The following is a 26,425-nucleotide window of genomic DNA, read 5'->3' as shown; positions in this document are numbered from 1 at the left end:
TTGCTGTTGTGATTGCAGGGAGAACGCCTGGGTTTTAAGTCCACCTCGCTGTGTGAGCTGAGCAAGGGAGCCAGGGTCTGCACGGTTTTGATTTTTAGGAGTTAGCAAAGTCCTCCACTGTTGCATGAGAAACACAGAGGTCAGAACAGGTATGATGCTTGGCCACTGTCTACAATAAGCTCCACTTTTGCTGCCTTCTTCCCAGACACTGACCCAAAGGAGTTGGGATGCATGTGGTTGATCATTTTTGCCCGTGGCCCAGAGCTTTGAAAATGCCTCCTGGCCACCAGTGTGGCCAGAGAAACTGAGCTAAGGAACCAGACGTGTGTCCCGTCACTTTATTTCATTTTTGTAAACATCCAAACGTGGTACAATAAATACAGTGCCTATAGCGTCAGCGGTAAACCGCATCGGCGTGTGAATGTGCAAAAGGTGCAAGCACCAGACCATGCAGGAGCCTTTTCAAAATAGTTACCACGGTGCCATGGGTGCTGCCCAGCTGTGCGGCATCTGCCATGCCCTGGGAGGGATAGGATTCGGGGGTGATGGTACCCAGACTCTCAGGGGAGGGGAGTGCCATCTGCTGCTCTCAGGAAACCCCCTCCAGCTTGCCCCAGACAATAGGCACAGCTACACTGCAATAGAAGACCTGCAGCATGGCCACGGCTGGCCCAGATTGGCTGATTCGGGCTCGGGAGGCTAAAAATTGCAGTGCGAGCTTGGACCGGAGCCTGGGCTCGGAGACCCCCACTGCGGTTCCAGTCAGGCCTATCGAGAGAAATTTGGGGCCCCGGCCCATTGTGTTCGCTGAGGCCCCATCCTCTCCCATTTCACCTCAGTTATAGATATTTTGGGGGTCCCCCTGAGCCCCTCGTTTCTCCCCTCATGTCATCCTTGATGCTAGTGGTATGATGTGGACTGTGGTTGGGCCTGGCAGCCCCGGTCATGGCTCGGGACCCCATGATGCTGGTGCTGGACAAAGAGCTTCCAGTCTAAGGCACAGCTGCTATATTTACATCAAAGAACACAGCTGGGGTTTAGATCAAGGGTAACATTTTCAAAAGCCCCTAAGTGACTTAGGAGCCTAGGGATGCATTTTAAAAAGTATTTAGGTGTCTAAAGGTGCAGACAGGGAACCTCGTGGGAGTTTCAGAAGCACCTAGGTGTCTCAACTCCACACCAATGGGAATTAGGCACTTTTGAACCTCCCCATAGCACCTCTGTGCGCCTTTCGGCTCGTAAGTACCTTTTAAAAATCTGGCCCTCAAATCCCATTTTCAAAAGAGACTAAGGCACTTAGGAGCCTAAATCTCATGGACTTTACCTGAGACTTAGGCTGGGATTTTGAAATGTGAGTGGCGATTTTGGGTGCCTCGTTGTTGGGGCGGGGGGGGGGGGTGAAGGGGCAACTACAGCGTTTGATACCTTAAAGGTCCCTCCTTTTCATAAAGTGCTGAGCACCCTCCCTCAGAAAGTCAGGCCCCCTCAAATCAGACCCCTCAAATCACTAGACCCTTTTGAAAATCTTGCCTAAGTCGCTTTTGAAAATGGGACTTGGGGTAAAATTTTCAAAAGCATTTAGGCGACAGGTGCCCAAGTCCCATAGCCTTTCAGTGAGATCTAGGCTCCGAAGACGCAGCATCTCAGACATATTTAGGTGCCCAACTCCCAGTGACATGCGTGGGAGTTAGGCACCTAAGCACCTTTGAGGCTCTGGACTTGAAAATGCATGTAAGTCCCTGAGGTACTTGTGAAAATTCGACCCCCTTGCAGTACTGGGAACCCAAACACAGCACCATCAACCGAAGTGAAAGGCAAAACAAAAGTGAACAGCCAAGGGGTGAAAAGTGACTTTGGGAATGACGTGCCAAAGCCACCCAGGGCTGTTGGGCACCCAGTGGAAGTCAGTGGCACCTGGGGAGCGCATAGCCAGCTGTGCCTTGGAAGATCTCCCTCTTAGCTCTGAAAACTTCCTGCAGCTTTAACAGCCTGGGGGTTTGTTGGTAATGTGGTGGGCCATTTGTTGCTTAAAAATGTCTGAGTAACACAGGGTTAACTCTGGCAGCTTCCTCGCCCCCAGGGCAATGATATGCGGGGCTGAGGACACACACCCAGGAGATCTCACACTAATCAAGGACTAATGATGCATGCCTGGGCAGTGGAGAGAGACAAACAGCATGGAAGCATAGTCTGGGAAAGCTAAATGCAAGGTTATAATGGGGCTGGGTGTTGGGAGAGCTGGTTAGTTTCCTGCGTCAGACTTCGGACAATAAACACTTGGGAGAAAAACACTCTTTGTGAAATACATTTGCCCTTGTCCCACTCCCCAGCTTGCAGGGTCCCATCACTGCCTAGGGGGAGCTCTGGCAGGATGCAGAGTGAAGTCTTTTGACCCTGGGCATGGTATTTCTAGACACCTGGGTCCCGGCTGCTTCGGTGCCCTTTGCAAACAGAGACACTTCCCTTGAAAGGTGCCAGGAATTAACAAAGCTAATGCTGCTGCTCTGCTTTCCCCACCGGGTCCCTGTTCTCCCCTCTCCCTTCCAGGCTAACCTGGAGCTGGTCGGAGCATCACTTTTCCAGCTGTCAGGACCTGGGCATTTTCTGCCTCTTGGGAACAAAATGCTGGAGCTGGTTCCGCCAAGGATGCAGGAGGCAGAACGGAACCCAGTGCCTTCTTCAAGAGCTGGATCAGCTCTTTGGGGCTCACAGGAACTCCTGCTTCCTTGGCCAGCGCTGCGCTACGGCGAAATGACTCCCTCTCCTGTAGCTGTAGCAGGTGTGCAGGTGAAAAAACTTGTTTCCATCCATAAAGCCAACTGGGATCAGTCCGAGTGAGACCAACAGCCACTGGTTTTAGGTCCACAGGAGTACGTCTACATTGCGATAAAAACCCTGCAGCTGGTCTGGGTCAGCGGGCTCAGGCTGCGGAACTATCCAAGTGCCTTGTAGTTGAGGGATTGCAAGACCACAAGGGGCGGTTAGATCATGTGGTTTGACCTCCTGTCTCACAGGCCAGAGAACCCCTGGACTGAGCCCAAGAACGCATATGCTCCGTTTCTAACTGCTAACAGCACTCACATAAAAACCTGTGTAAGCCAAGTCCTCCATTTAAGCCAGCCTAACCTGAGAAGCCCCCCCCAATGTTTAAGCATCCATTTAAGCTGGACCTATTTACAAAGCCCTGGCGGCAAGCGCCTTTCCCAAACCCGGTCGCTTCAGTTTCTCCTTTAAAGGAACACTGGTGGGAAGAAGTAACAGAGCTATGCAGCGTGACTGCCCCTATTAGCGCTGGGGTCTGCTGCTGTGCAGCCTCCCGCTGGCATCACCACTGTGTGTCCCTGGAGCTGTTCCAGCTGTGATCCAGCCTAGGGGAGAAAAGAGAAGAAATAAAGGCACTGATGTGGCCATTGGCCCAGATTTTGTCCTCTGCTTCAGCCCCTGGGCCAGGGGAGAATTCCCCCCAAGGTAGGCACAGTGTACCCTAGTGACCCCACGTAGGCAGCTGGGATGGGCCAGGGCGCTCTGTGTTACACCAAGGGGGTGTTCTGGCTCTTGGAGTGGCACAGAATGCAGCAGGGGCAGTGGTGGGGTAAAGCCATGCCAGGTCTCTTGGGCCTGCAACACAAAATGGGACCCGGACCCGAGATGAGAGGTTGGCTCAAAAGGGGAACAGGGACGACTTTGCTTTGCAATCTCTGGCCTTGTCTGCACCAACGTGGTTTTGCACGGGGGTGATGTACACCAGTGCAAGTTGCCGGCGCAGGCATCAACACGACTGGTCTGAACTGGGGCAGCTACACCAGCACAAGCCCGCTCCCGGTGTAGCACTGGGAGCCAGGACACCTGGGTTCTATTCCTAACTCCCTTCCCTTCCCTGTATAAGGGGGCAATAACACTGACCTGCCTACGTGTGAAGGGTTAATAGCCCCCCCTCCCGGGGGGGGGCAGGAGATGACAAAAATTAGGGTGTGGAGAAATAAAAAGGGGAAGAAGGTGACGGGGCTGGGGGGGGGGGGAATTCAAAGGCTTCCACTTAATCCTCACTGCCCTGGAGGCGGATGGATCCCAGCCTAGTCGAACCTGCCGCACCCCACAACCAGCACGAGAGGCGCCAGCCATCGAGATGAGGAGGGAAGGATGCTCAACTCACTGTCGGATGCAGTCGGGGATGTGCACTTGCTCAAGAGGAATCTGTTGCGACAGCTCCCACAGGCTGTCCACGAACTGCACTTTCCTGCCAAACTTGGAGCTGGGAGAGGAGGCAGAAGGGGGGGATAGGTCATTCAGATCACATGAACAGTTGTTTTCCCATCAGGGCGTCTTGCAGGGCACCAGGATGACAGCCCTCTAGTCTGGCCTGTTCTACCTAGGTTCCTAGCCCGCCCCCAGCACCGAGGCACCTTCCACGAACGTGTTAAGCAACGTGATTTACATCTAGTGACCCACCCATGCACAGTGCCTGTCCAGTGTCCTGTCTCCAGCTGTGGCCAATCTCTGCTGTGGCAGAAAAAAAAAAATCACTGTTCCCTCTAAGTTGTGCGTGTGCACACAGATCCTAAACCTCATGCACACGGCAAAACAACGCGTGCACAAAAATTTGCACAGAAGAAATTTTTTGCACACACAGCCTGTCAAAAATTAGAGGGAACATTGCCCAGAATGCATCTGGCCAGAATGACCCCTGCAGGCCATCAGCTCAAGCCCTGAAACATGAGATTCCCCCTTTGCACAACCCCATGCATGCTGGGGGGAAGCTCCGTGGGTTTGGGGGAAGATACGCTGTAGCTCGTCTATGGAGTCTCCCAGGCCTGTCTGCTGCCACGGCTGATACTTTAGCACCAGTTAGACAGCCCAAGTGCTGAGTCCTATCAGCTGACTGCACACAGGCCAACAAACAGCCAGTTGATCCCAAGCGGGATTGGAACCAGCAATCTGTGGGCAAAAGGCACTCTGGTGTGGCGCAAATGGGTGTAAGCTCATGGAACTATGCCAGTTTACACCAGGCAAGAATCTGGCCCACTTATCTCATCCCCAAGCCTTCGTGAGCCAGGCCGGCACTTTTATGTGGCGCATTCAACGTTTCACACACTACAAGGGAAGGGTCTCCGTGCGGTGCGTTACGGCTAGGCGTTCGGAGGAAATGTTAAATACCCCCTCGCAGCACTGCTCCCACCACAGACTCAGTAAAGCTTTCAGGGGGAGAGAGAGTGAGGAGACTGCAGCAAAAGCCTGCAAAGACCTTTGAGAAGGGCATTCGGATCCGTGAATTAATCAAGCCTTCAAAAGCCGGACACCCCAGCTTGACCGAAAATGCTCTGTGCGGGAAGGCACATGGGTTTTTGTATTTTCTTCACGCTTGACGCAAACGGCGCACGCTCACACACAAACAGGTTTCGGTCAGGACTCTCACGCACACAGATAGGTTAAGGTCAGGACTTTTGAAACTGACTAGTAATTTGAGGTGTCTGTCTCTGGGGACCCCACTTGACACACCTGAAAGGGGCCTGATTTTCAGAGGGTTGGGGCAGCGTTGCCAACTCCAAGCATTCCAGAGTCACATGTCAAATAAATCAAGAGATTGTGGGGTTTTTTTAAAAACATCTCATGATTTTTAAGCCAAACAAGTTCCCTTTTATTTGTTGTCTGGTCTTCGAGCCTTTATTATGCACTGGGTCACATGCCAAGCTTTCCTCTACAGCCACGAGGGCAGGAAACGCCTTTCTTTTTTTCAACAAAAGCCAAGATTTTTCCCGTCATCACCTAACTCTGGGAGCTGGGGCTTTAAGACAAACATCAAACATGGAGAGAGTTGGCATGTTCTTGGTGCATTCTGAAAAAACACAGGCTCCTTTCAGATGCCTCACATTGGGCCCCTGAATCATGAAATCATTGACCTGAATTCTGCAGCTAGCATGTATCCATCCCCCGCAGCTGTATGGCAGGGGGCCTGTATCTGACTCCCAGTTGTTAGTCCTGCAATCTCAGCCACACCCCATCCTGCTGCTGTTCTGGAGGGACTGTAATACGAACTGGTACCTGTAATGTACAACACTGCCCTCTGCTGAACAGCATGTGTCAGGCTGGCTTGTGTTTGGCACCCCACTTTGCTCGATGGGCCAGTCTGGTTTAAGGGCTTAACCCTTCCCCAGATTGCAGAGCTGCTTCCTGAGTTTCGTGGGGAGAGGGAACCACTATGACAAGGCTGCAGCTGGCAGGCGAAATCCAGGTCTTTACACGGTGCCCATTGTCACGGTATCTGGGCACCTAGGGAATGCTGGTGAAGGGCATCCAAGAAATCCTGGGCTAGAATCTTGCTCCATGCTGCCCTGCCCCATGCACCCATGTAGCTAACAGCACCGCTCTCTGGGCTGCAGAGCCCTGGCCTGCATTGCTAGCCGCCACGAGGAGGCTCGGGGAGGAAATATTGCTGAAGGCGTAAAAAGCTCTTCGCATGGAACAGTCTGTGGGGGAGGCGGGCTCGAGCCTCTCCAGCCAGCGAGGGGTTAACGCGCTCAGGTACTGCAGAGCAAGGGGACGCACCAGACACTGGCTATTCCTGGTGCCCCCTTAGGGTAGCAGTTGGCCTTGCAGACGCTGGAGCCTGGTGAGGCTCATGGATGGTCTGACGCTAACAACATGCAGCCCACCGGGCCCATGAGCAGTCTGGGCACCATCTCCAGGGGTGTTCTGATACTGCAGGCTGGGTGGCCGCCAACCTGCTCGCACACATGTAGACGCACACACACCCCTCTGTTGGTAGCCTCCCACAGGCCAAGTAAAGAGTCCAGCCCACACTACCTGAGGAAGGGGCGGATAACGGTCATCAGCGCCTTGACGTACCAGGTGGGATGGACAATAATCATGGCCTTCAGGTTCTTACGGAGCCTGAAACAATGCAAAGAACACAGGACACGAGGTATCGATTAGCCGGTGGAACTCACTGACACAAGATATCCCTGAAGCCAGGAGTTCAGCAGGATTGAAAATAGGGCCCGACGTTGATCTGGCCAACAAGACTCCCTTGTTACAGTCATCAGTGCTGAGGCCGGCATTGAAGGAGGCTAATGGGAGTCAAGGAATCCCGCTAGGGTTCAACCAGAGCTGCATGCCTTTGAAAATCCTAGCTTTAAAAAAAGCGGGGCTTGAAAGGGCTATAAACCATCCTGATTCGAGGCATGAGCCAACATCTAACCATCAGGAGCCAGTAGGAGGTTTCTGGATGGGCCCCAGGTCCAAGGCAGGGCCTCTGAAGTCCAGGAGCTCTTTCTTTTAGAGGTAGCGAAGGGCTTGTCTACGTGGGGAAACTGACCAGGGTAACTCCGCATATGGACACTCCATTCTGGAATAAAAAAATCACTTTATTCCAGATTAAATCCTCTGCTTACAAAGCCCAGAGGCTGGGAGCTGGGGTGCCAGAGACAGCCATAGGGTCTGCTTCTGTCCAGCAGCCTCGTGAGAGAACCCTCCCTTTATACTCACCACAGCCCAGCGCAGTCCCTTCTCCCAGCCCCTCCGAGGGAGGCTGCAGTTTCCATCCTCACCCAGGCTGGGATTTTTTTTATGGCCCAGTCTGTATCACAGTGTCAGCCTCACTGGCCTTCGCGCCGTGCAAGCCAGGTAGGAAGCAGCTGTTTCCCTGTTGCCAGTGACTCAGGGGTACAGATTCTGGCTGGGATCGGGGGTGTGTGTGGGGGAAAGGAGTTGAAATTGCAGCCAGCCAGAGCCACCGCTGAACTGAACAGGGAACCCACCCAGTCTTGAGTCTTCCATATGGGCAACAAAGCAGCTCTGGATGGGGAGTGGAGTCTGTGAGTTAATGCAGATGACTCAGTGTGAAAACTCCTGGGTTCTATTCCCGGCTCCGGGAGCGAAGGTATTTAGGACTCCTGGGGTCTGGACTCCTGAGTTCTATTCCCCACCCGGGGAGGGAGGGGGGGCATCTAGTGATGAGAGCAGGGTGGTTGGGAATTAGGACTCGTGTGTTCTGTTCCCAGCTCTTCAGCAAGTTCCTGATGTAGTCCTGGCTCACCAGCAGCTAGAGTAAGGGGGGAACGGAAGAGGGATGGGGCTAACAGTGAAGGGGTGCCTTCCCTTTTGTGGGCTGGGGAAGCAGCGTTCCCCCTGGTGTTCGGTCCCCTGCTGCGTCTTACCGCCGGTCAATGGTCCGGTAGCATTGCTTTATCCAGCCGAAGGACGGGATCTGGCTGCGGAGCGTGGCACCATTCAGACACACCAGTATGTAGCTTTCTGCCACCATCACCTCCAGGGTCCCGATGATGTACCTGCCAGGAGAGCAGAAAGGAGGTCCAGCGTTGCAGCCTGGAACCAGCCCTCCTCTAGGCACAAAGCACTTCCATGCTACAGTCGTGGATTGAGCTTCACATCACACCCACGCCCCCCAACAGTGAGGTAAATTTTCTTATCCCTCACCCCTATTTCACAGATGGGGAAACAGAGGCACAGAGCAGAGCTGTGACTAGCCCAAGGTCACACAATGAGTCGGGAATAGAACACAGGAGTCCTGACCTCCTGTTGCTTGCACTAACCAATAGGCCACATTCCCCACCCAGAGCTGGGCAGAGAACCTAGGAGTCCTGATGCCCAGTCACCAGCACTAACTACTGGCCCATATTCTATATTAGGCATTCACAACATGCCCATTGCTGTAGCATTTAACCCTTCCTGTGCCAGCAGCTTCCCAGTCCTGACTAGTGCACTGACGGTCCTCATGTATGGTCTGGAAACGGAAGAGACTGAGTGAGTTCAGAAGGGGAACAGCCCGTGTTCCCGTTGGCAGCGCTGCAGGCAGCCAGGCAGGGCTGGGGAGGAGACTGTTATAAGAGAGAGGCTTATTTTAAAAGAGGGTTTTGGCACTTTAAGGGTCAATTTACCAGGACAGTAAAGGGCCAGAGAAACAGCTGCGATGGCATCCCAATACCTCCTGATGTTTATGGGGAGATTCCAAGAATCCCAGGGCAAAGGAGGGCTGCCCCCTACCTCCCCAATGGACTTCAAGGCTATTCAGGGGTTTATCCATTCCTGCTGCTCTCATCAGTAGGGTCCCGATTTCCAGGTATTCGGTCCCTGACCTCAGGGTTAGGGTGGTTTTATGCCACCTTTGGGCTCCCCCATATTCTGGTGCCATGGAGTAAATTACAGGAGCCGCGGGAATCCTACCTGCAGCAGGGAATAGCCAGAGCACACTGCAATGCGGCCACAGGCCCAATCTGCCCGCTATGCCAGGGCAGGGTACAGGGCCCCTACACCAGGTCCACAGAAGGGGGCTGTTTCAGGGGGCTGTTTGCACCCACTTTAAGGCTCCTTTATGCTGCCAGGGCAGACCGAATATAATGAGCATCTGATGCTGGCTCCCCTGCCCCTCTGTGCTGCGCTGCGTCCCAGAGGAATTGAGTCTGAGGTGGGGGGAAGCCGAGCCCAGCCTGGGAACGTACCCCATGCAGATGGCTTAAAGAGGCAACATCCCTTCTGCCCCTCCAGTGACCACAGCTTTACGTCGGAGTCACTTTCCAGAAGGGGGGCCAGAGCCATCCCCAGCCCACTGCCCATTCCCCGTCCCAGGCTGTTACCCCTGCAGCTCGTTCACTAGCCAGCAGGGGGCAGCATGCTCACCTGAACAGGTGCTCCATCACGTACGGATAGTCAGGGATGCTGCTGTGGGGCAGGTAGCAGGAGGCAAAGAGGATGATGGCATTGAGGCCTTCCCCGTAGTACCCTGGAGCGGCAGAGCAGAGCGTGTGGGTCCAGCTGGAACAGGCGCCTAGCCCCGCCACCTTACACCTCGGCACACCTGTCCTCCCCCCACAGGGAAGCTCTGGGACTGGCCCAGACCAGGTCAGTTTGGCAGCTTTGCTTGGCCCCTGACCCACACAGACGGGGCTGCCATTGTGAACAGCGTCCCATGGTCCTCTGGGCACGCAGGCTGTGTGGAACTGGGTTTACTACAGCAGGCTTAGACGCCGGAGTCCCGTAGGGCTGGGGTCGTGGATTTCTTGGGGCAGGAGCTTCCTCCGATTGGCTGTGCTTGCTATGCCCCGTAAAGTGCCTGGGGTACTGACGGGCACCATGTAAATCATAACTCTGGGACCCCACTCCCAGGAGAACGCAGGAGTCCTGAATCCCAGCCCCCTTGCACCAAGTTTCCCTCCCAGAGCCGGGAATAGAACCCAGGAGTCCTGCTGCCTCCCATTCTAAGCACCAGACCCCAGGGCTATGAGCTCTCCCGTTACCTCCATGGGAGATGACCCTCTTGTAGGGCTCGACGATGCTCAGATCCACTTTCTGCTCCTGCTCGTCCGTCAGGAAAATCCTCCACTTCCGTCCGTCCTTGTCCTCAACGTCCACCATGCGCCCCTCACTGAGTTTCTCCTCAAGCAGGCTGCTGTCCAGGCGCCGGGCCCTGGGCAGTTCATCTGTGGAGAGAAGGGACAAGGGCGGGGCGGGTGTATTAGGAAAGGCTCCTGGGCTCTTTTCTGAACTTTTACCAATAACCAGAAAGCACCTGGGCCCTGCCTTGTGTTCTGCAATGTACGGCCCCCTTGGGGCACTAGGGTGCCCATGAGATGGGTATCAGTGGGTGTGAGGAAATGAGGCCAAGGAAAGGAGAATCACCCCCCCGAAAGTGACCCCAGTCCCCTCCCAAACCTTCCCCCCAAACCCAGCTCCCTTGGAACCTTCCAGCCAAACATCCATCCTTGACCCCCCAAGCCCTCACCACAACCAACCACCCCTGACCCCCCAACCCCTCACCCCAACCAACCCCTCGACCCCTCATCCCAACCAACCAACCCCTTGCCACAACCAACCCTCGACCTCCCAACCCTTCAACCCCCCACCACTACCAACCCCTCACCCCCCCACCATCCCCCAACTCCAACAACCAACCAACCTCTCGACCCCCCCAACCCCCTCACTCACCAACCAATCCCTCACCACTCCACCCCAACCCCCTACCCAATACTCCCCATCAAAGCTCCAATCAAACCCCACACCTTCCTTTAACCCCACCCCTCAGGCCCCCCTCCCTTCACCCCAACCTCTAACCAAATTCAAAGTGACATTGCACTCCATATGGAAATATGCTTATGACAGTGAATATGATGTAACTGGAATATGCTTTATGCAAAAGGTCTCTTGTAAGGTATCATAACAAAGGTTATAACCTACTGAATATATTCCTCCTATTTGTATGCATGTGTCATTCTTGTATCTGAAGCTAGAAATATGAAGTATAACTCTGAGGTCCTACTGTAATTATGCAAAGTGTGGGCCATTAATGGTGGTTTAGAATCTTGATGGCTCCCATTAACTAGGACAATTGGTTGTAAATGGCTCTGTTTAGTTGCAAACCTTCCTGTGTACCTGTGTGGGTAATGAAGAATGAGGTCTCACAGGACATGTGACCAGGTCACATGATATTGGAATCCATCTTAAAACTGGTACTTTTCCAGTTAGAACGAGGGGTGGGGACCCAGAGAGGCAAACGATTCCCGCCTTGTGCCAAAGCTATAAAAGGGGGAGGCAAGTCATGAGAAAACCCCTAGTTTCCACCTAAGATGTTTGCTGGAATTAACAAGGACTGTACCAGGGGAAAGGATTGGGCCCAGACCAGGAAGGAGCCTAGTCTGTGAAAGAAGCTTATTGGAACATCTCTGAGGGTGGGATTTACCTGTACTCAGTTTCTTAATGTATTAGGCTTAGACTTGCATGTTTTTGCTTTATATTGCTTGGTAACTTTTCTTTGTTCTGTCTGTTATTACTTGAAACCACTTAAATCCTACTTTTTATACTTAATAAAATCATTTTTGTTTATTAATAAACCCAGAGGAAGTGATTAATACATGGGGGAGAAAACAGTTGTGCATCTCTCTCTATCAGTGTTATAGAGGGCAGACAGTTTATGAATTTACCCTGGATAAGCTTTATACAGAGTAAAACGTATTTATTTGGGGTTTGGATCCCACGGGGAGCTGGGTGTCTGGGTGCTGGAGGCAGGTAACCTGCTAATCTGTTTTCACTTAAAGCCTGCAGTTCTTGGGGGCGTGGTCCAGACCCTCGGTCTGGGTTGCAGCAGGCTAGTGTGTCTGGCTCAACAAGGCAGGGTTCTGGAGTCCCAAGCTGGCAGGGAAAATGGACTCAGAGGTAGGTTCAGCACATCAGGTGATAGTCCCAAGGGGGTCCCTGTGACTGAACCCATCACACTCAACTTCCCTGGAACCGCCCTTCCAAATCTCCAGCCAGTCCCAGCCCCACACCAAGCCTGCCCCCCATTTTCACTCGCCCTTCCTGACCCACCACTTCAACTCCCCCTGCCGATCCCAACCCACCACCTCAGCTTTGTCTATGCTCCCCGCCATTACGAGCCCCAGCCAGGCCTGCTTCCCACCCACCCCCACATCTCAACCAGACCTGCCCCCCACTCAACCCTCCCCTGCCCTGATGCTCAGCCCAGCCCAACCCAGCCACGGGCGCATCCTCTCTCCGGCCCCACCTTCCCAGTCGAAGTCATGGCCGCCCTCAGGCCCATCCAGCAGCTCGCTCTCGGACGGCGTCTCCAGCTCGTCCACGTTGATGTCCAGGCTGCCGTCCGGCGTGCGGTCCGGGTAGTCGCCCGACAGCACCGAGCCCTCGGCCCGGTCCAAAGACAGGCTGAGATCCGGCGCCGGCAGCCGCTTCTTCATATGCCGCTTCCCACAAAGCTCCAGGGTGTTGGGGGCGACTGGGGGTGGGGGGGTGGAAGGATCAAGGCAAACAAGAGCAAGAGAGAAAGGATGTGAAACAGAAAATAGGGAGGGGAGGGAAGGAAAATGTATGGTCCAGAAAACACCGCTGCTTATGCACCGATAGCTGGATTGGGGCCAAGTGGACAAAACCTTCCCACCTAGGTCAGCTGTGCCCCGGGGGTGTTTGTGGGACTGGAGATCCGGGGGGACGCACCCCCAGCGTGCTCACACCCAGAGCCTTCCCGGCTGGTGTTCTTGGGGTCTTGCCCTCCTACCTTCACCCGCCCCCCTCTGGGCATGGCCTTACCTGGGCTGGGCTCCCCGCCGGAGTCTTCAAGGTCCTCCTCAGAGACCTCCTCCGGGAGAGGCCTGCAAGACAGGGGAGGATGAGACACTCACGGGGTCGGGGCAGGGACGGCTAGTGTTTCTCAATGACCGGTCCGTGGACTGGCGCCAGTCCCTGAGATCTCCCTGACGCAAGCCGGTCCCTGGTATCAAAAAGGTTGAGAAACGCTGGGCTAGAGCATCTCTCCCAGCTCTGAACTGCTATGTTCCGGTGAGGGAGGGGGCTAGGAGTCCTGGGTTCTATCCCCATCTCTGGGCAGGGAGTGTGATCTAATGGTTAGAAGAGGGGGGTGGGGAGTCAGGGCTCACGGGTTCCATTCCTGGCTCTGGGAGGGGAGGCGAGTGGCTAGAGCCAGGGTGGGGATTGTGCCCTCGAGTGAATGTTATGGCATCACATTGTGCCTCAGTTTCCCCATCTGTTAAATGGAAATAATGACACTGGCCTAGCGCCAGAGCTACCTACAGGAGAGTCAGCTGTGGAGCAAGTTTCACATACAGGAGGCTCTGCTGCTGAAACCCTGCCCTGCTGTCCCCGCTATTCCAGTCCTGGGCTGCCCGTGCCCCTCAGGGCCAACCCACAGCCCCCCCACTTGCTAGTCCAGGCCTTGGCTCCTCACACACACAGCTCTGCCGATGGCCCTCTGACCTCTCACCTCTAGGACGAGCCGGACCAGACAGCCGCACAATGTAGTGGGCCAACTGAGACCACCCAACTCATTTCACCTGAGGATTTGAACCCAGGTCCCCCAGAAGGCTTCGTCCTGGCTCTCAAACCCCACCTCCTGTCATTTACAACGCGGTTCCTTTTCTGCCCTCTCCCCTTCCCTCCCTCCTCCCCCACGACACTCCCCGCTGGGTAAACAGCAGAGCTGTGCACTGTTCTGCACGTGACCGCTAGCAACAGCTGCCTGTTGGAAGGAGATGGGAATACAACCCCTGCCGCCTGATGGATCCAGTCACAGACACCAATTGTGCTTTGCGTGTGCTCAGAGTGTCTGTGCCGGGTGCTTTCCACTGCGGGGGTTAAATATAGACTTTGCTTCCTCTTTATGGCCAACTGTTTGCTAGTCATTTTGTCCATCAATCCCTATTCTACAGGAGGAGAAACTGAGGCACAGAGCCAGGAAGCAACTCTCCCCGGGTCACTAGCAGAGCTGGGCACAGAAGCCCGGAGTCTTGGTTGCCCGTCCCCCATTCTATCCACTAAATTAGTGCATTCCTTGCCCTGAGTCAGCCACAGAACCCAGAAGTCCTGAGACCGCCAGGCGAGGGGGCTATCTGCTGGTCCACGCTGCCTCTACCAGTCATGTGGCTTCTTGAAAGACACTGGCTGGAAGAAAAGGAGGACTTGTGGCACCTTAGAGACTAACCAATTTATTAGAGCATAAGCTTTCGTGAGCTACAGCTCACTTCTTCAGATGCATATCGTGGAAACTGCAGCAGGCTTTCCATACGTCGAACCCCTTGGCTGAGCCCTGAGCTCCCTGGCGCCAGCTGCCTCATCAGACCGACACCCGTTCTGGATTTTCTAGTCCCTCCCCACACCGCAGACTGAACCACTGATCACCAAGGACGCCCCCATCCTCCTGACAGTGCAGCTCAAATTCACCATGCTGGCGCCAGCCCTTTGGGGTCCCCCAGGGGCAGTGATGTGAGCGGGGCCGGGGCCATGTGTGTCACCTCCCATTGCCCCCGGGATGGGGCGACAGGAGATGCGGTGAGGATCCCAGCCAGAACCCCCCCCTCCCCGCTGCATCTCTCACCCCGGGAACTCCTCGTCTTGCCACTCCTCCTTCAGCTCCATGTCCTGGATGGATACGGCTCCCTCCCGCTGCTTGGCCACGGCCTGCTTCTCCGGATCCTTCTGGTCGCTACAATGCCAACAGAGGAGAGCGTGGGCTGGAGGAACTGGGTTCGGGCCAGTCTATGATTGGCCAGGAGAACGCATCTAAACAGGGACGACCCCAAGGGCAGTTCCGTCCTCAGCAGGAGGTTTGGCCTGAACCCAGATTGCAGCCTTCCCAGGGCCAGGCCCCCCAGGCTGTGAATGGAGCCCATCCACGGCTCAGACCCAGCCGGGCTCCTAGAAACCAGGAGCTGTTACCACCTCCCACATGGAATGAGTTTGCTGGGGCTCAGCCTTGTGTCCCAGATGTCCCTGCCCCAGCTGGCACTAACATCAGGGGTCCCTCACTGGCAGCCTGGGCACAGAGCCCCAGGAGGGAAGGGGCTCCTGTCTTACGCCTCGAGGCGGGTCCCCACAGGGCAGGGCTGAGGTATCTGGCCCTGCTGCTGGGAGGCCTTCCCTGGGCTGTGGGTCTTTCCCCAGAGCCCCTGGATGCCCCCACACAGCCTCCTGCCCAGAGGGACCAGTACCAAACCCAGCACCGCCAGGACCACAGGGCAGCTGCTCCCTGCTTTGACCCTGCTGCAGGTGGGCAGGGCATGCCCATCCCTCAGCGAGGGCACCCTCTGCCACCGCTCGGCTCCCCTCCAGGCTTGGTCTGGCATGGCCCAATATGGACCCCAGAGGGCATTCTTGGTGCCAGACCAAGGGGGGGTCCCCCGTTCTTCCAGCTCCTCTGGAGCAGGGACCTCACTGCAAGAGAGAAGATTGTCCCGCGGCCACCTCCCCCAGCCTGGGCACCCAGGCCCCATCCCCCCACCTGGGCACCCAGGCCCCACCTCCCTGCCCCAAGCCTGTCACCTGACCCCCACCTCCTGCCACCTGGGCCCTGCCTCCCCACCGGACTCACACCTCACCTCCACCCTTCCCATACCTCCTTCCCCCTTCCCATACCCCCTTCCCCTCGTCACCCATGTCTCCATCTCCTCCTCTTTTTCCCTCTAACACCCACCCCCCACCCAACCCCATTGCCGGCCCCCCCCACCTTCTGTCACTCAGGTCCTGCCTCCACATCCATCGTCCATGACCCAGCCCCTCCTGACTCCTGCACTATAAGGTGGGTAGAAAGCTGGCTAGATTGTCGGGCTCAACGGGTAGTGATCAATGGCTCCATGTCTAGTTGGCAGCCGGTATCAAGTGGAGTGCCCCAAGGGTCGGTCCTGGGGCCGGTTTTGTTCAATATCTTCATAAATGATCTGGAGGATGGTGTGGATTGCACTCTCAGCAAATTTGCGGATGATACTAAACTGGGAGGAGTGGTAGATACGCTGGAGGGGAGGGATAGGATACAGAAGGACCTAGACAAATTGGAGGATTGGGCCAAAAGAAATCTGATGAGGTTCAATAAGGATAAGTGCAGGGTCCTGCACTTAGGACGGAAGAACCCAATGCACAGCTACAGACTAGGGACCGAATGGCTAGGCAGCAGTTCTGCGGAAAAGGACCTAGGGGTGACAGTGGACGAGAAGCTGGATATGAGTCAGCAGTGTGCCCTTGTTGCCAAGAAGGCCAATGGCATTTTGGGATGTATAAGTAGGGGCATAGCGAGCAGATCGAGGGACGTGATCGTTCCCCTCTATTCGACATTGGTGAGGCCTCATCTGGAGTACTGTGTCCAGTTTTGGGCCCCACACTTCAAGAAGGATGTGGATAAATTGGAGAGAGTCCAGCGAAGGGCAACAAAAATGATTAGGGGTCTGGAACACGAGTTATGAGGAGAGACTGAGGGAGCTGGGATTGTTTAGCCTGCAGAAGAGAAGAATGAGGGGGGATTTGATAGCTGCTTTCAACTACCTGAAAGGGGGTTCCAAAGAGGATGGCTCTAGACTGTTCTCAATGGTAGCAGATGACAGAACCAGGAGTAATGGTCTCAAGTTGCAGTGGGGGAGGTTTAGATTGGATATTAGGAAAAACTTTTTCACTAAGAGGGTGGTGAAACACTGGAATGCGTTACCTAGGGAGGTGGTAGAATCTCCTTCCTTAGAGGTTTTTAAGGTCAGGCTTGACAAAGCCCTGGCTGGGATGATTTAACTGGGAATTGGTCCTGCTTCGAGCAGGGGGTTGGACTAGATGACCTTCTGGGGTCCCTTCCAACCCTGATATTCTATGATTCTATGATTCTATGATTCCCCTCCTATTCTCCATCATCTAAGATCCCCGCCACCCCGTTGCTACCATGGCAAGGTGGGAACGGGATGGCAGAGTGCCCGCGCAGAGAGCTCAGCTCTGCTCTTCCCCAGCCTACGGCGCCCAGGAGATGGACTCAAGCCCTGAGACTGGAACCCGGGTTCACATTCAGATCCCACCCCCCTGAACCCCAGAGGGTGCTGAGTTCTCCTGGATGCAAGAGCGCTGAGCCTGCGGCATGGCCACCATCCCCCTCCCCCACCCATGCTGTCCCCCAAAGCCCGACTTACACCCCCGCTGCAGCTGGGGAGGAACCAAGACGCCAGCAGGAGGCAGCCACCCACCCACCCTTTCCCTGACAGCCTGGCTGGCAGAGTCCATGCTGTGCCTGGCCCACGTCCCCTTGCCCCGAGCCTGCCCCAAGGCGGAAGCCCTGTGTTGAAACATACAGGGTGATCACAGCTCCACCTGTTTGAGCGTCCATCTCCAGCTAGCGCCAGGCTAGAATCACCTCCGCTGGCGTGTAGGGGATCCCGTAACTGCCCCCCCGGCCTCTTGAGGCAGTTGGCAATTACCTCTCAACACTGCTCAGTTACAAACGCGTCCAGCGGGCCCCACTGCCACTTGGGCCCGTCGCAAAGAAGGAAAACATCGGAGCAGCTGCTTAGAGCCGGCAGCTTTCCCTTTCTTGAGCCAGCGGATATCAGCCCTGTACCTGGCGGCACTCGCTGGCACGCCCAAGAAAATCAACCCAGCGCCACCCTAGCAAGCCCTGTAGTCCAGCGCAGGGCTGGTCCTGTTTACACAAGCCCGGAGAGCCAACGCAGCACCCAGCCACTCTGCGTCTCTAAGGAAACTTAAATCCAGCAAGCAGGGGAGGTTAGAAAACAGGTGTCACTTTGGGCCCACTTTGGGAGCGGGGACTAGGACAGCACAGCACAGAGCACCGGCTCAGGGCGCGGCTCTGCAGCTGCGCTGCCCGGCCAGAGCTCGCCGCCCAGAGCATTGTGCCAGCAGCACAGAGAGCTGAGGCTGCAGGGGAGGGGGAACAGCAGGGGAGGGGCTGGGGGCGAGCCTCCCGGGCCAGGAGCTCAGGGGCTGGGCAGGAGGGTCCTGCGGGCCGGATGTGGCCGGCAGGCCGTGGTTTGCCCACCTCTGAGACAGAGCATGGGATTGATTTTCTGTCCAATGCAGTATGTTCAGATGCAGTGAGGCAGGAGGTCTGGGTTCTAATCCCAGCTCTGATCTGTTGTGTGACTTTGGGCAAACCACTTCCCGCTCCTCTTTTGTCCCTCCTGTGTATTCAGGCTGTAAGCTCTTTGGTGCAGGGGCTGTGTCTGGGCAGCGCCCAGCACAACGGGGCCCTGGCCGAGGCATTACGGTCATATAGAAAACAATCAAGCATCGACAACTCTTGCGATTCTTCTTCAAGCTAAAAGTACATTTCTAGCCTCGTGGTTGCAGAAAAAAAAACTTGAGAACAGGACCCGAGCGCAACCCTAAAGGCTCAGAAGCCAAACAGCAAAGAAAAAAGAACTCAAGATTCATTTTTTAATAGAATCTCATGGGTTTTTTTAGGGCCTGACTCCGTATGTTTGAACAGCTGGGGCTGGTGATGCTCCAATCACCCTCAGAGGGGCCTGCCGTACAACTTCTTTGCAGGCAGAAGGAGGAAAGGGAGGGGGATTCTCTTTGAGCATCAGTGGGAGCAGCTTTGTTGAGGTCGGTAGAGCTAATACGTCGCTCAAGCGCTGGTTGAAAATTTTCTGACCGTTTCCGATCGGAAAATCCTGACTGAACAAAATCAAAATGGCTCCTGAGAATGTATCCGTGGATAATGATCCAAATGTCTCCTTTCAATAAGGTCAAAGCACTTTGTTTTCACTCGATCATTCTGACGTTTATGTTATTTTATATCCTATTGATGATATTATATCTTCTTCTGTCTTGCCACTTCTCTATTCCGGGCCGGCGACTTTTATAGCCTTCTTCCAAAGCTCAAGATTGTACGGTGATTGGCTGCGATGCAAATTAATTCCACCATTAATACAAAAGTCAAAATGCAGCATTCGGAATTTCAACTCTTCCTGTCAATTTGCGATGGAAGAAAATTTTGAAAGGAATTTCCTGCAGAACGGAAATTGAAAGTTTACCAGATTTTCATCCACACTCTGCCTGGGTCACAGGCTGACCGTGCGTTGTGTGAAGAACTTCCTTACGTTTGTTGGAAACCTGCCACCTATTCATTTCGTTGGGCCCCCCCCCCCAGCTTCCTGGGTTCTATCCCGGTCCTGCGGGCGCCCAGATCATCCCACAGGTGACTCCCTGGACTACCCTTAACATTCGGCTCTACATAGCTACAGGGCGGAGGGGGGTGACACATCCACACCCCCAAGCGCTGTTGCTGTGCCAGTCTAACCCCTGCGGTAGATGCGGTTAGTCTGACGGCAGACTGCTTGGGGAGATCCAACAGGAATGAAATGCTCACTTCTGTTGCTGTAGGAAGTGGCCGCACTACAGGGCCCTAGCTGTGAAGCTTTAACACCCACAGCGTAGACAGGGCCTTAGCTCTGGCTGCACCAGCTAAGACCCTGCTCCCTCTAGTCTGTCTCCAATAACTTCTGCCGTGTTGCAGCGGGAAAGGGATTCAGTTCCCTCCGGACCCTGGTGCCTGTGCCCTGAAGCACAGAACAGCTGGGCTGGATGAAGCCAGCAGACCAGGCCTGTGGGGACATAAGCAGTGTAGGGGCATGGGTAAAAAAACATCGGTGTCAGCAGAAGGGAGAGGAGGACGCAGTGACGTGACACTAAGAACCAGGGGTACCCTCGTGCAGGGATTGGGGTGTCTTCCCCTGCCCAATGACAGGTTTCAGAGCAGCAGCCAAGTTAGTCTGTACCCGCAAAAAGAACAGGAGTACTTGTGGCACCTTAGAGACTAACCAATTTATTAGAGCGTAAGCTTTCGTGAGCTACAGCTCACTTCATCGGATGCATAGAATGGAACATATAGTAAGAAGATAGATATATCGATCTATATCTATTGTATATATATACACACACACACACACTGTCGCTTACACACAGCCCCCGAACCCGAAGCAAACACTCACCAGCAACTACAAACCACACACTAAAAACACTAACCCAGGAACCTATCCTTGCAACAAAGCCCGATGCCAACTCTGTCCACATATTTATTCAAGTGACACCATCATAGGATCTAATCACATTAGTCACCTGCACATCTACCAATGTGATATATGCCATCCGGTGCCAGCAATGCCCCTCTGCCATGTACATTGGTCAAACCAGACAGTCTCTACGTAAAAGAATAAATGGGCACATCCAAAGTGACAACTCTTTACACAATGTGCATGATAATAAAGTTGGTTTATTGGATAATAAAGTGAGTTTGTGTGTGTATGGGGGTGGGGGGGATGTGAGAAAACCTGGATTTGTGCTGGAAATGGCCCACCTTAATTATGCACATTGTAGGGAGAATGGTCACTTTGGATGAGCTATTACCAGCAGGATAGTGAGTTTGTGTGTGTGGTTTTTGGGAGGGGGGTGAGGGGGTGAGAGAACCTGGATTTGTGCAGGAAATGGCCCAACTTTATTATCATGCACATTGTGTAAAGAGTTGTCACTTTGGATGGGCTATCACCAGCAGGAGAGTGAATTTGTGGGGGGGGTGGAGGGTGAGAAAACCTGGATTTGTGCTGGAAATGGCCCACCTGATGATCACTTTAGATAAGCTATTACCAGCTGGACAATGGGGTGGGAGGAGGTATTTTTTCATATTCTCTGTGTATATATAAAGTCTGCTGCAGTTTCCACGGCATGCATCTGATGAAGTGAGCTGTAGCTCACGAAAGCTCATGCTCAAATAAATTGGTTAGTCTCTAAGGTGCCACAAGTACTCCTTTTCTTTATGCAAACTAGATATCATTAACTTGGGTTTGAATAGAGCCTGGGAGTGGCTGGGTCATTCACATATTGAATCTATTTCCCCATGTTAAGTGTCCTCGCACCTTCTTGTCAACTGTCTAAATGGGCCATCTTCATCATCACTACAAAAGTATTTTTCTCCTGCTGATAATAGCTCATCTTAACTAATTAGCCTCTCACAGTTTGTATGGTAACTTCCAACTTATCTGTATGTGTATATATATATATATATATATATATATATATGTTCCATTCTATGCATCCGATGAGGTGGGCTGTAGCCCACGAAAGCTTATGCTCTAATAAATTAGTTAGTCTCTAAGGGGCCACAAGTCCTCCTGTTCTTTTTCCCCTGCCCAGCTGGCCTCTCTCATCAGGACAACGTGATTAGCATCTTAATGAGCATAACAACACCTTCCGTGCTGCCAACACATTCCTTCCCGGTGATCTGTGGCTTCCAGGCACACGCCCTGCTGCTCCAACCTGCCCTGGACCGGGAGCTCCCAGACAGGCTGGCACACGACTCGGTTAGCGGGACCCCGTGGGGCCAGAAGTGTGTGGTGCATACAGATGGGGTGAGGCAGCGGGATGGTCTCAAACACGGCTGGGGCTGCGGGGAGGGGGTGCTGCCCACGGTTTCTCCTGGCTTCTTTGCTATTGTGTTGCCATCAAACGTGCACTCATCAGAGATTCCAAAGCCACAAGGGACCGTTGTGACCATCTGGTCTGACCTCCTGGATCGCACAGGCCAGAGACCTCTGCCAAATCATTTCTGGAGCAGATCTTGGAGAACAACGTCCAAACTGGATTTAAAAACTTGTCAGTGGAGAATCCACCATGATCCTTAGTAAGTTGTTCTAATGGTTAATTGCGCTCACTGTTAAAAACTCACCCCTTATTTCCTGGCTGAATTTGTCTAGTGTCAACTTCCAGCCGTTGGATCCTGTTACCCCTTTCTCTACTAGATGGAAGAGACCACTAGTAAATATTTGTTCCTCATGTAGTTACTTATACCTATAAGGCACCCCTTAACCTTCTCTTTGTTAAGCTAAACAGATCGAGCTCCTTGCGTCTCTCACGGTAAGGCAGGTTTTCTAACCTTTAATCAGTCTCGTGGCTCTTCACTGACCCCTCTCCAATTTATCAACATCCTTGAATTGTGGGCACCAGAACTGGATCTCACCAGTGCCAAATACAAAATCACCTCTCTGCTCCTCCTCAAGATTCCCCTCTTTCTGCATCGCAGGATCGCATAAGCCCTCTTGGCCACGATGTTGCACTAGGAGTTCATGTGCAGCTGATTATCCACCATGACTCTCAAATCTCCTGCAGATTTGCTGCTTCCCAGGATAGAGTCCCCCATCCTGTAAGTTGTGTCTGAGCAACTATGCAGGGTCAGACCTGGTCAATATTTGGAGGGGAGACCTAAGAAGCAGCCTAATAGTAATGCCTACCTACCTTTTTTCTCAGTAGTTCTCAAAGCAATGCTGGTCTCCTGAGTGCCAGTCCGCTGTTCTGTCCACTAGGCCACACTGCCTCCCTGCTCAGGCTGTTACAGGAAGTGGTGTCCGCAATGCAACAGGGTGTACTCTCCCCTTGTGAGCTGCTGGCGCTAGGTCCTGATGGAGGCGCTATCTTTCACATGGGCTATAAAATCCCCCGGCGGGTGTGATTTCCGGCATTCTGGTTTAAAATCCAGCTCCCACAAAATCACCTCCCGCTTGGCAAAGCTGCACCTGCAGTTCCAGCAGGGCGAGTTATGAAATCCTCAGTAAAGCGCTTTACTGCCGAGTGACATGCTGACTCTGAAGCCTAATGGTGGTCGTTAACATTTGCTATTTCGTTCCTGCTCATTTTAAAGGGGGATTTTGGGCGGAGCACAGGGTTGTGGGCAGAGCATCAAGTCCCACCACTTTCTCCTCGCCCTGTCTTCAGCGGACAGAGGCACAGAGACAATGAAACATCCACCCTCTCTGTTCAACAGCAAGAGTTTGGGTGTTTTTTCTGCTCCACCCTCCTCCAAAGAAAACAAACAAGTCATGAAGCAGGCTGGCAAGCTGGAGTGACTCCCTGTGTAATTCTCCAGTGATTATGCCTCACCTGCCTTCTGAACCTTAACACGGGCTCTCAACTGGTTTCGCCCCACCAGGAGCAGTAACGGAGCCCTTTCCAGCTCCAGAATGCCCTGCTAACCCGAATCCATCGATTCTACGCCCAGAAGGGACGCCATGATCATCCTGCATAGCACAGGCCAGAGACCTTCCTCTAAATAATGAGACACACCATCCCCACCCTGAAGAGTGTCCGGTCTAAACTGACAAGCCAGCCAGAGGGAGGGCAAAGGGAAATATTTAATTGGATTCAAAATCTTTAAGTGGCAACGATCATTTAGCGTTTGTGACCATTGAGTGGGATGTATAAGCAGCGTTCAGCAAAATCCACATGTTGTTATAAAGCATATTGGGGAAGGGACTGTCTTGCTGTTCTGTTTGTACAGCGCCTAGCGCACTGGGCTCCTGGTCAAGATCAGGGCGACCGCAACACAAATAATAATAGAATTTACAGCTGTCTAAATCCTGATCATTCCATTGGTGCCAACCCCTGTGACATCAGCTCAAGATCTGACCCCTGGCTGCTGGAAACTGACAGTGTTTCAAAACATCATTTCTCTCCTTAGGAATCATCTTTCATGCAGCTTTTCCCCATCATAGAGCTCTAGCCCCATCTTACCCACCAGCCTGCCTCCCCCTCCCCTCAAATCCCTCCTCAAGACCCACTTCTTCTGAGAGGTGTAAAATAATTAGCCAGCTAATAAAAGTCAGGGTATTATTGTTATTATTTATATAGTGGTAATGTCATGAGCCAAAATGTCATTGTGCTAGGCACTGTACAAACAAAGAACAAACAACAAGGAGTCCTTGTGGCACCTTAGAGACTAACAAATTTTTCTGGGCATAAACTTTCGCGGGTTAGAACCCATTTCATCAGATGCATGGAATGAAAATACAGCAGCAGGTATAAATACACAGCACATGAAAAGATAGGAGTTGCCTTATCAAGTATTTTCCACTCCATGCATCTGATGAAGTGGGTTCTAGTCCACGAAAGCTTTTGCCCAAATAAATGTGTTAGTCTCTAAGGTGCCACAAGGACTCCTTGTTGTTTTTGCTGATACAGACTAACACGGCCGCCTCTCTGAAAGAACAAAGAGACAGTCATCCCTCTGAGTTCCCAATCCCTCTGAGTTCCCAATCTAAGTAAGGGTAGAATTGAAACCAGGGATATATGGGGCCTCAATTTTCAACAGTAACTAGTGATTTTGGGCTGCCAATAAAATTAGGATTCTCATGCTATTTGGAGAGGTGGGGGGGGTCACTCCTAAAAGTCCCAGCTCCTGGAGTCGTGTCAGAATCTCAACTTTCATTTAAAGAAAACAAGGAAGTATGCAGCCCTTGTGATTGTGGTTCAAACTCCAGAAGACAAAGAACCCAAAATTCATTATTACTGATTTTTTTGAGGCATGACTCAGTTTAAAAAAAACAAAACAAAAAAAACTCTTTGGATTGGCAACACTGCAAACCACAGACACTAAGGAGCCCTAATTTCCAGAAATTGCTGAACCCCTATTCGGTCTGAACACCACGGGCAAAATCCTGGGCCCCTGGAAGTCAGTGGAATTTTGCCTGTGATTTCAGTGGGGCCTGTGATTTCACCCACATCCCTTACAAGCATCTCATATAACTGGCAATTCCAAAAAAGCAGCAAAAAAAAATTTCATTCAACCCAAATCCAAAATTTTTGGCAAATCAAAAAGTAAAAAAAACAAAAACAAAAACCTAGTTTCAGGTCATATGAAACGTTTCATTCGACCTCAAGTGGAACATTTTGTTTGGATTTTGAGCATTTTTTAAAACGTTTTACATTTTTTTTAAAGTAAATTGAAAGAAAATGTCAAAACAACAAGTCTTTTTGAATTGGAAAATCAAAAAGTTGCATTTTGACTTTCAGGGAGTATTTGTTTTTTGAAATTTTGGGGCTGCCAAATCTGCATTTTACAGCAGGACAAAAAAAGTTTTGACTGACAAATTTTGCCCAAAGTTGTGGCAGCCAAAAATCACTAGTCACTTTTGAAAATCCAGGCTGTGTATCTTTCTCCCGTGCCTGGTTGTATGCTGCTGGATTGTAAGCACCTTGGGGCAGGGACTGTGTCTTCCAGTGACAGCATCCAGTACAACGGGGTCCCAATCCGGATTGGAATCCCTGCTCACTACTGTAAGAACAGACTGAGGCCGACCCTGTCTTGTAAGGTTTACATGACAGTCTCTGAGCCTGATTCTGAAAACACTAGGGGAGTAGTAGCTTACTGCAGCACACATTCCACTGTATTATGGGCTGGAATTTCAGCTCAACTCCCATGAGATCTTCAGAAAGTCTTGTCCCAATTGTGGGTGCTAAGTACTGAAAAACCTGGCCCTCTGCTTGGCAGAATCACTACAGGATCGGGCCCCACTTTCAGAAACCGTCCACTTTCTGAGCTGGATTTATCAGCCTGTCTGAAAGGCCCAGCACAGTATGATTCAGTCAATAAAATCGCAAGGACAACACATGCCTGATTCTCCAGATGCCTCCCGCAACAATCCTAAACAGTGTTTGCTGGTTCCACCGTGTTTAGACACCACACCGATGGGCACCACCAGGTACACTCAGGAGAGAATCCTGAAGCTGCCTATCTCATTGGCCCAGCCAATGCAGTGAACTGGGAACCTGAATCTCCCAAGCTAGATTCAAACAGCGTCGGACACTCCGGATCTCATTTAAACTGGAGTGGAGTCGCTCTGGATCAGTGGCTCTCAACCTTTCCTGACTATTGTACCCCTTTCAGGAGTCTGATTTGTCTTGCGTACCCATAAGTTTCACCTCACTTAAAACTACTTGCTTGCAACAGCGGACATAGAAACACAGAAGTGTGACAGCTCACTGTTACTGCAAAATTGCCGACTGACTCTCGTTTTTACCATGTACTTATGAAATAAATCAATTGGAATAGAAATATCACACTTACATGTCAGTGTATAGTATACAGAGCAAGATAAACAAGTCACTGTATGAAATTTTAGTTTGTACGGATTTTGCTAGTTGCTTTTTGTGCAGCCTGTTGCAAGACTAGGCAAATATTGAGATGAGTTGATGTACCCCCTGGACGACCTGTGTGTACCCCCAGCAGGGATACGCGAGAATGACTGATCTGGATTAACGGAGATCAGAATCCGGCCTGAGTGGGGTCAAAGACACCCAGCTGGGCTACTCACCTTTGAGGCTGGAGTTTCTCATCATAGACGTAGGAACCCATTGTTCC

At 52.7% G+C, this 26,425-nt stretch overlaps 1 protein-coding gene across 1 annotated transcript; it reads right to left on the bottom strand.

The window, feature by feature from the left end:
• Window positions 1-336: 336 nt before the first annotated feature.
• Window positions 337-26,425, bottom strand: BNIPL (BCL2 interacting protein like). Its single transcript, XM_073323115.1, has 10 exons — window positions 26,379-26,425; window positions 14,852-14,959; window positions 13,051-13,112; window positions 12,512-12,739; window positions 10,251-10,433; window positions 9,634-9,736; window positions 8,154-8,285; window positions 6,802-6,888; window positions 4,154-4,252; window positions 337-3,368 (listed from the first exon to the last, which is right to left on the bottom strand). The coding sequence occupies exons 1-10, from the start codon at window positions 26,417-26,419 to the stop codon at window positions 3,326-3,328; spliced, it is 1,086 nt and encodes a 361-aa protein (XP_073179216.1). The 5' UTR covers window positions 26,420-26,425; the 3' UTR covers window positions 337-3,325.

The sequence above is a fragment of the Lepidochelys kempii genome, chromosome 24 (assembly GCF_965140265.1).
Source record: "Lepidochelys kempii isolate rLepKem1 chromosome 24, rLepKem1.hap2, whole genome shotgun sequence".
In the NCBI taxonomy this organism is placed as follows: Eukaryota; Metazoa; Chordata; order Testudines; family Cheloniidae; genus Lepidochelys; species Lepidochelys kempii.
Note: the sequence above shows the minus strand (reverse complement) of the source record. Positions and strands in the feature narration are given on the sequence as shown.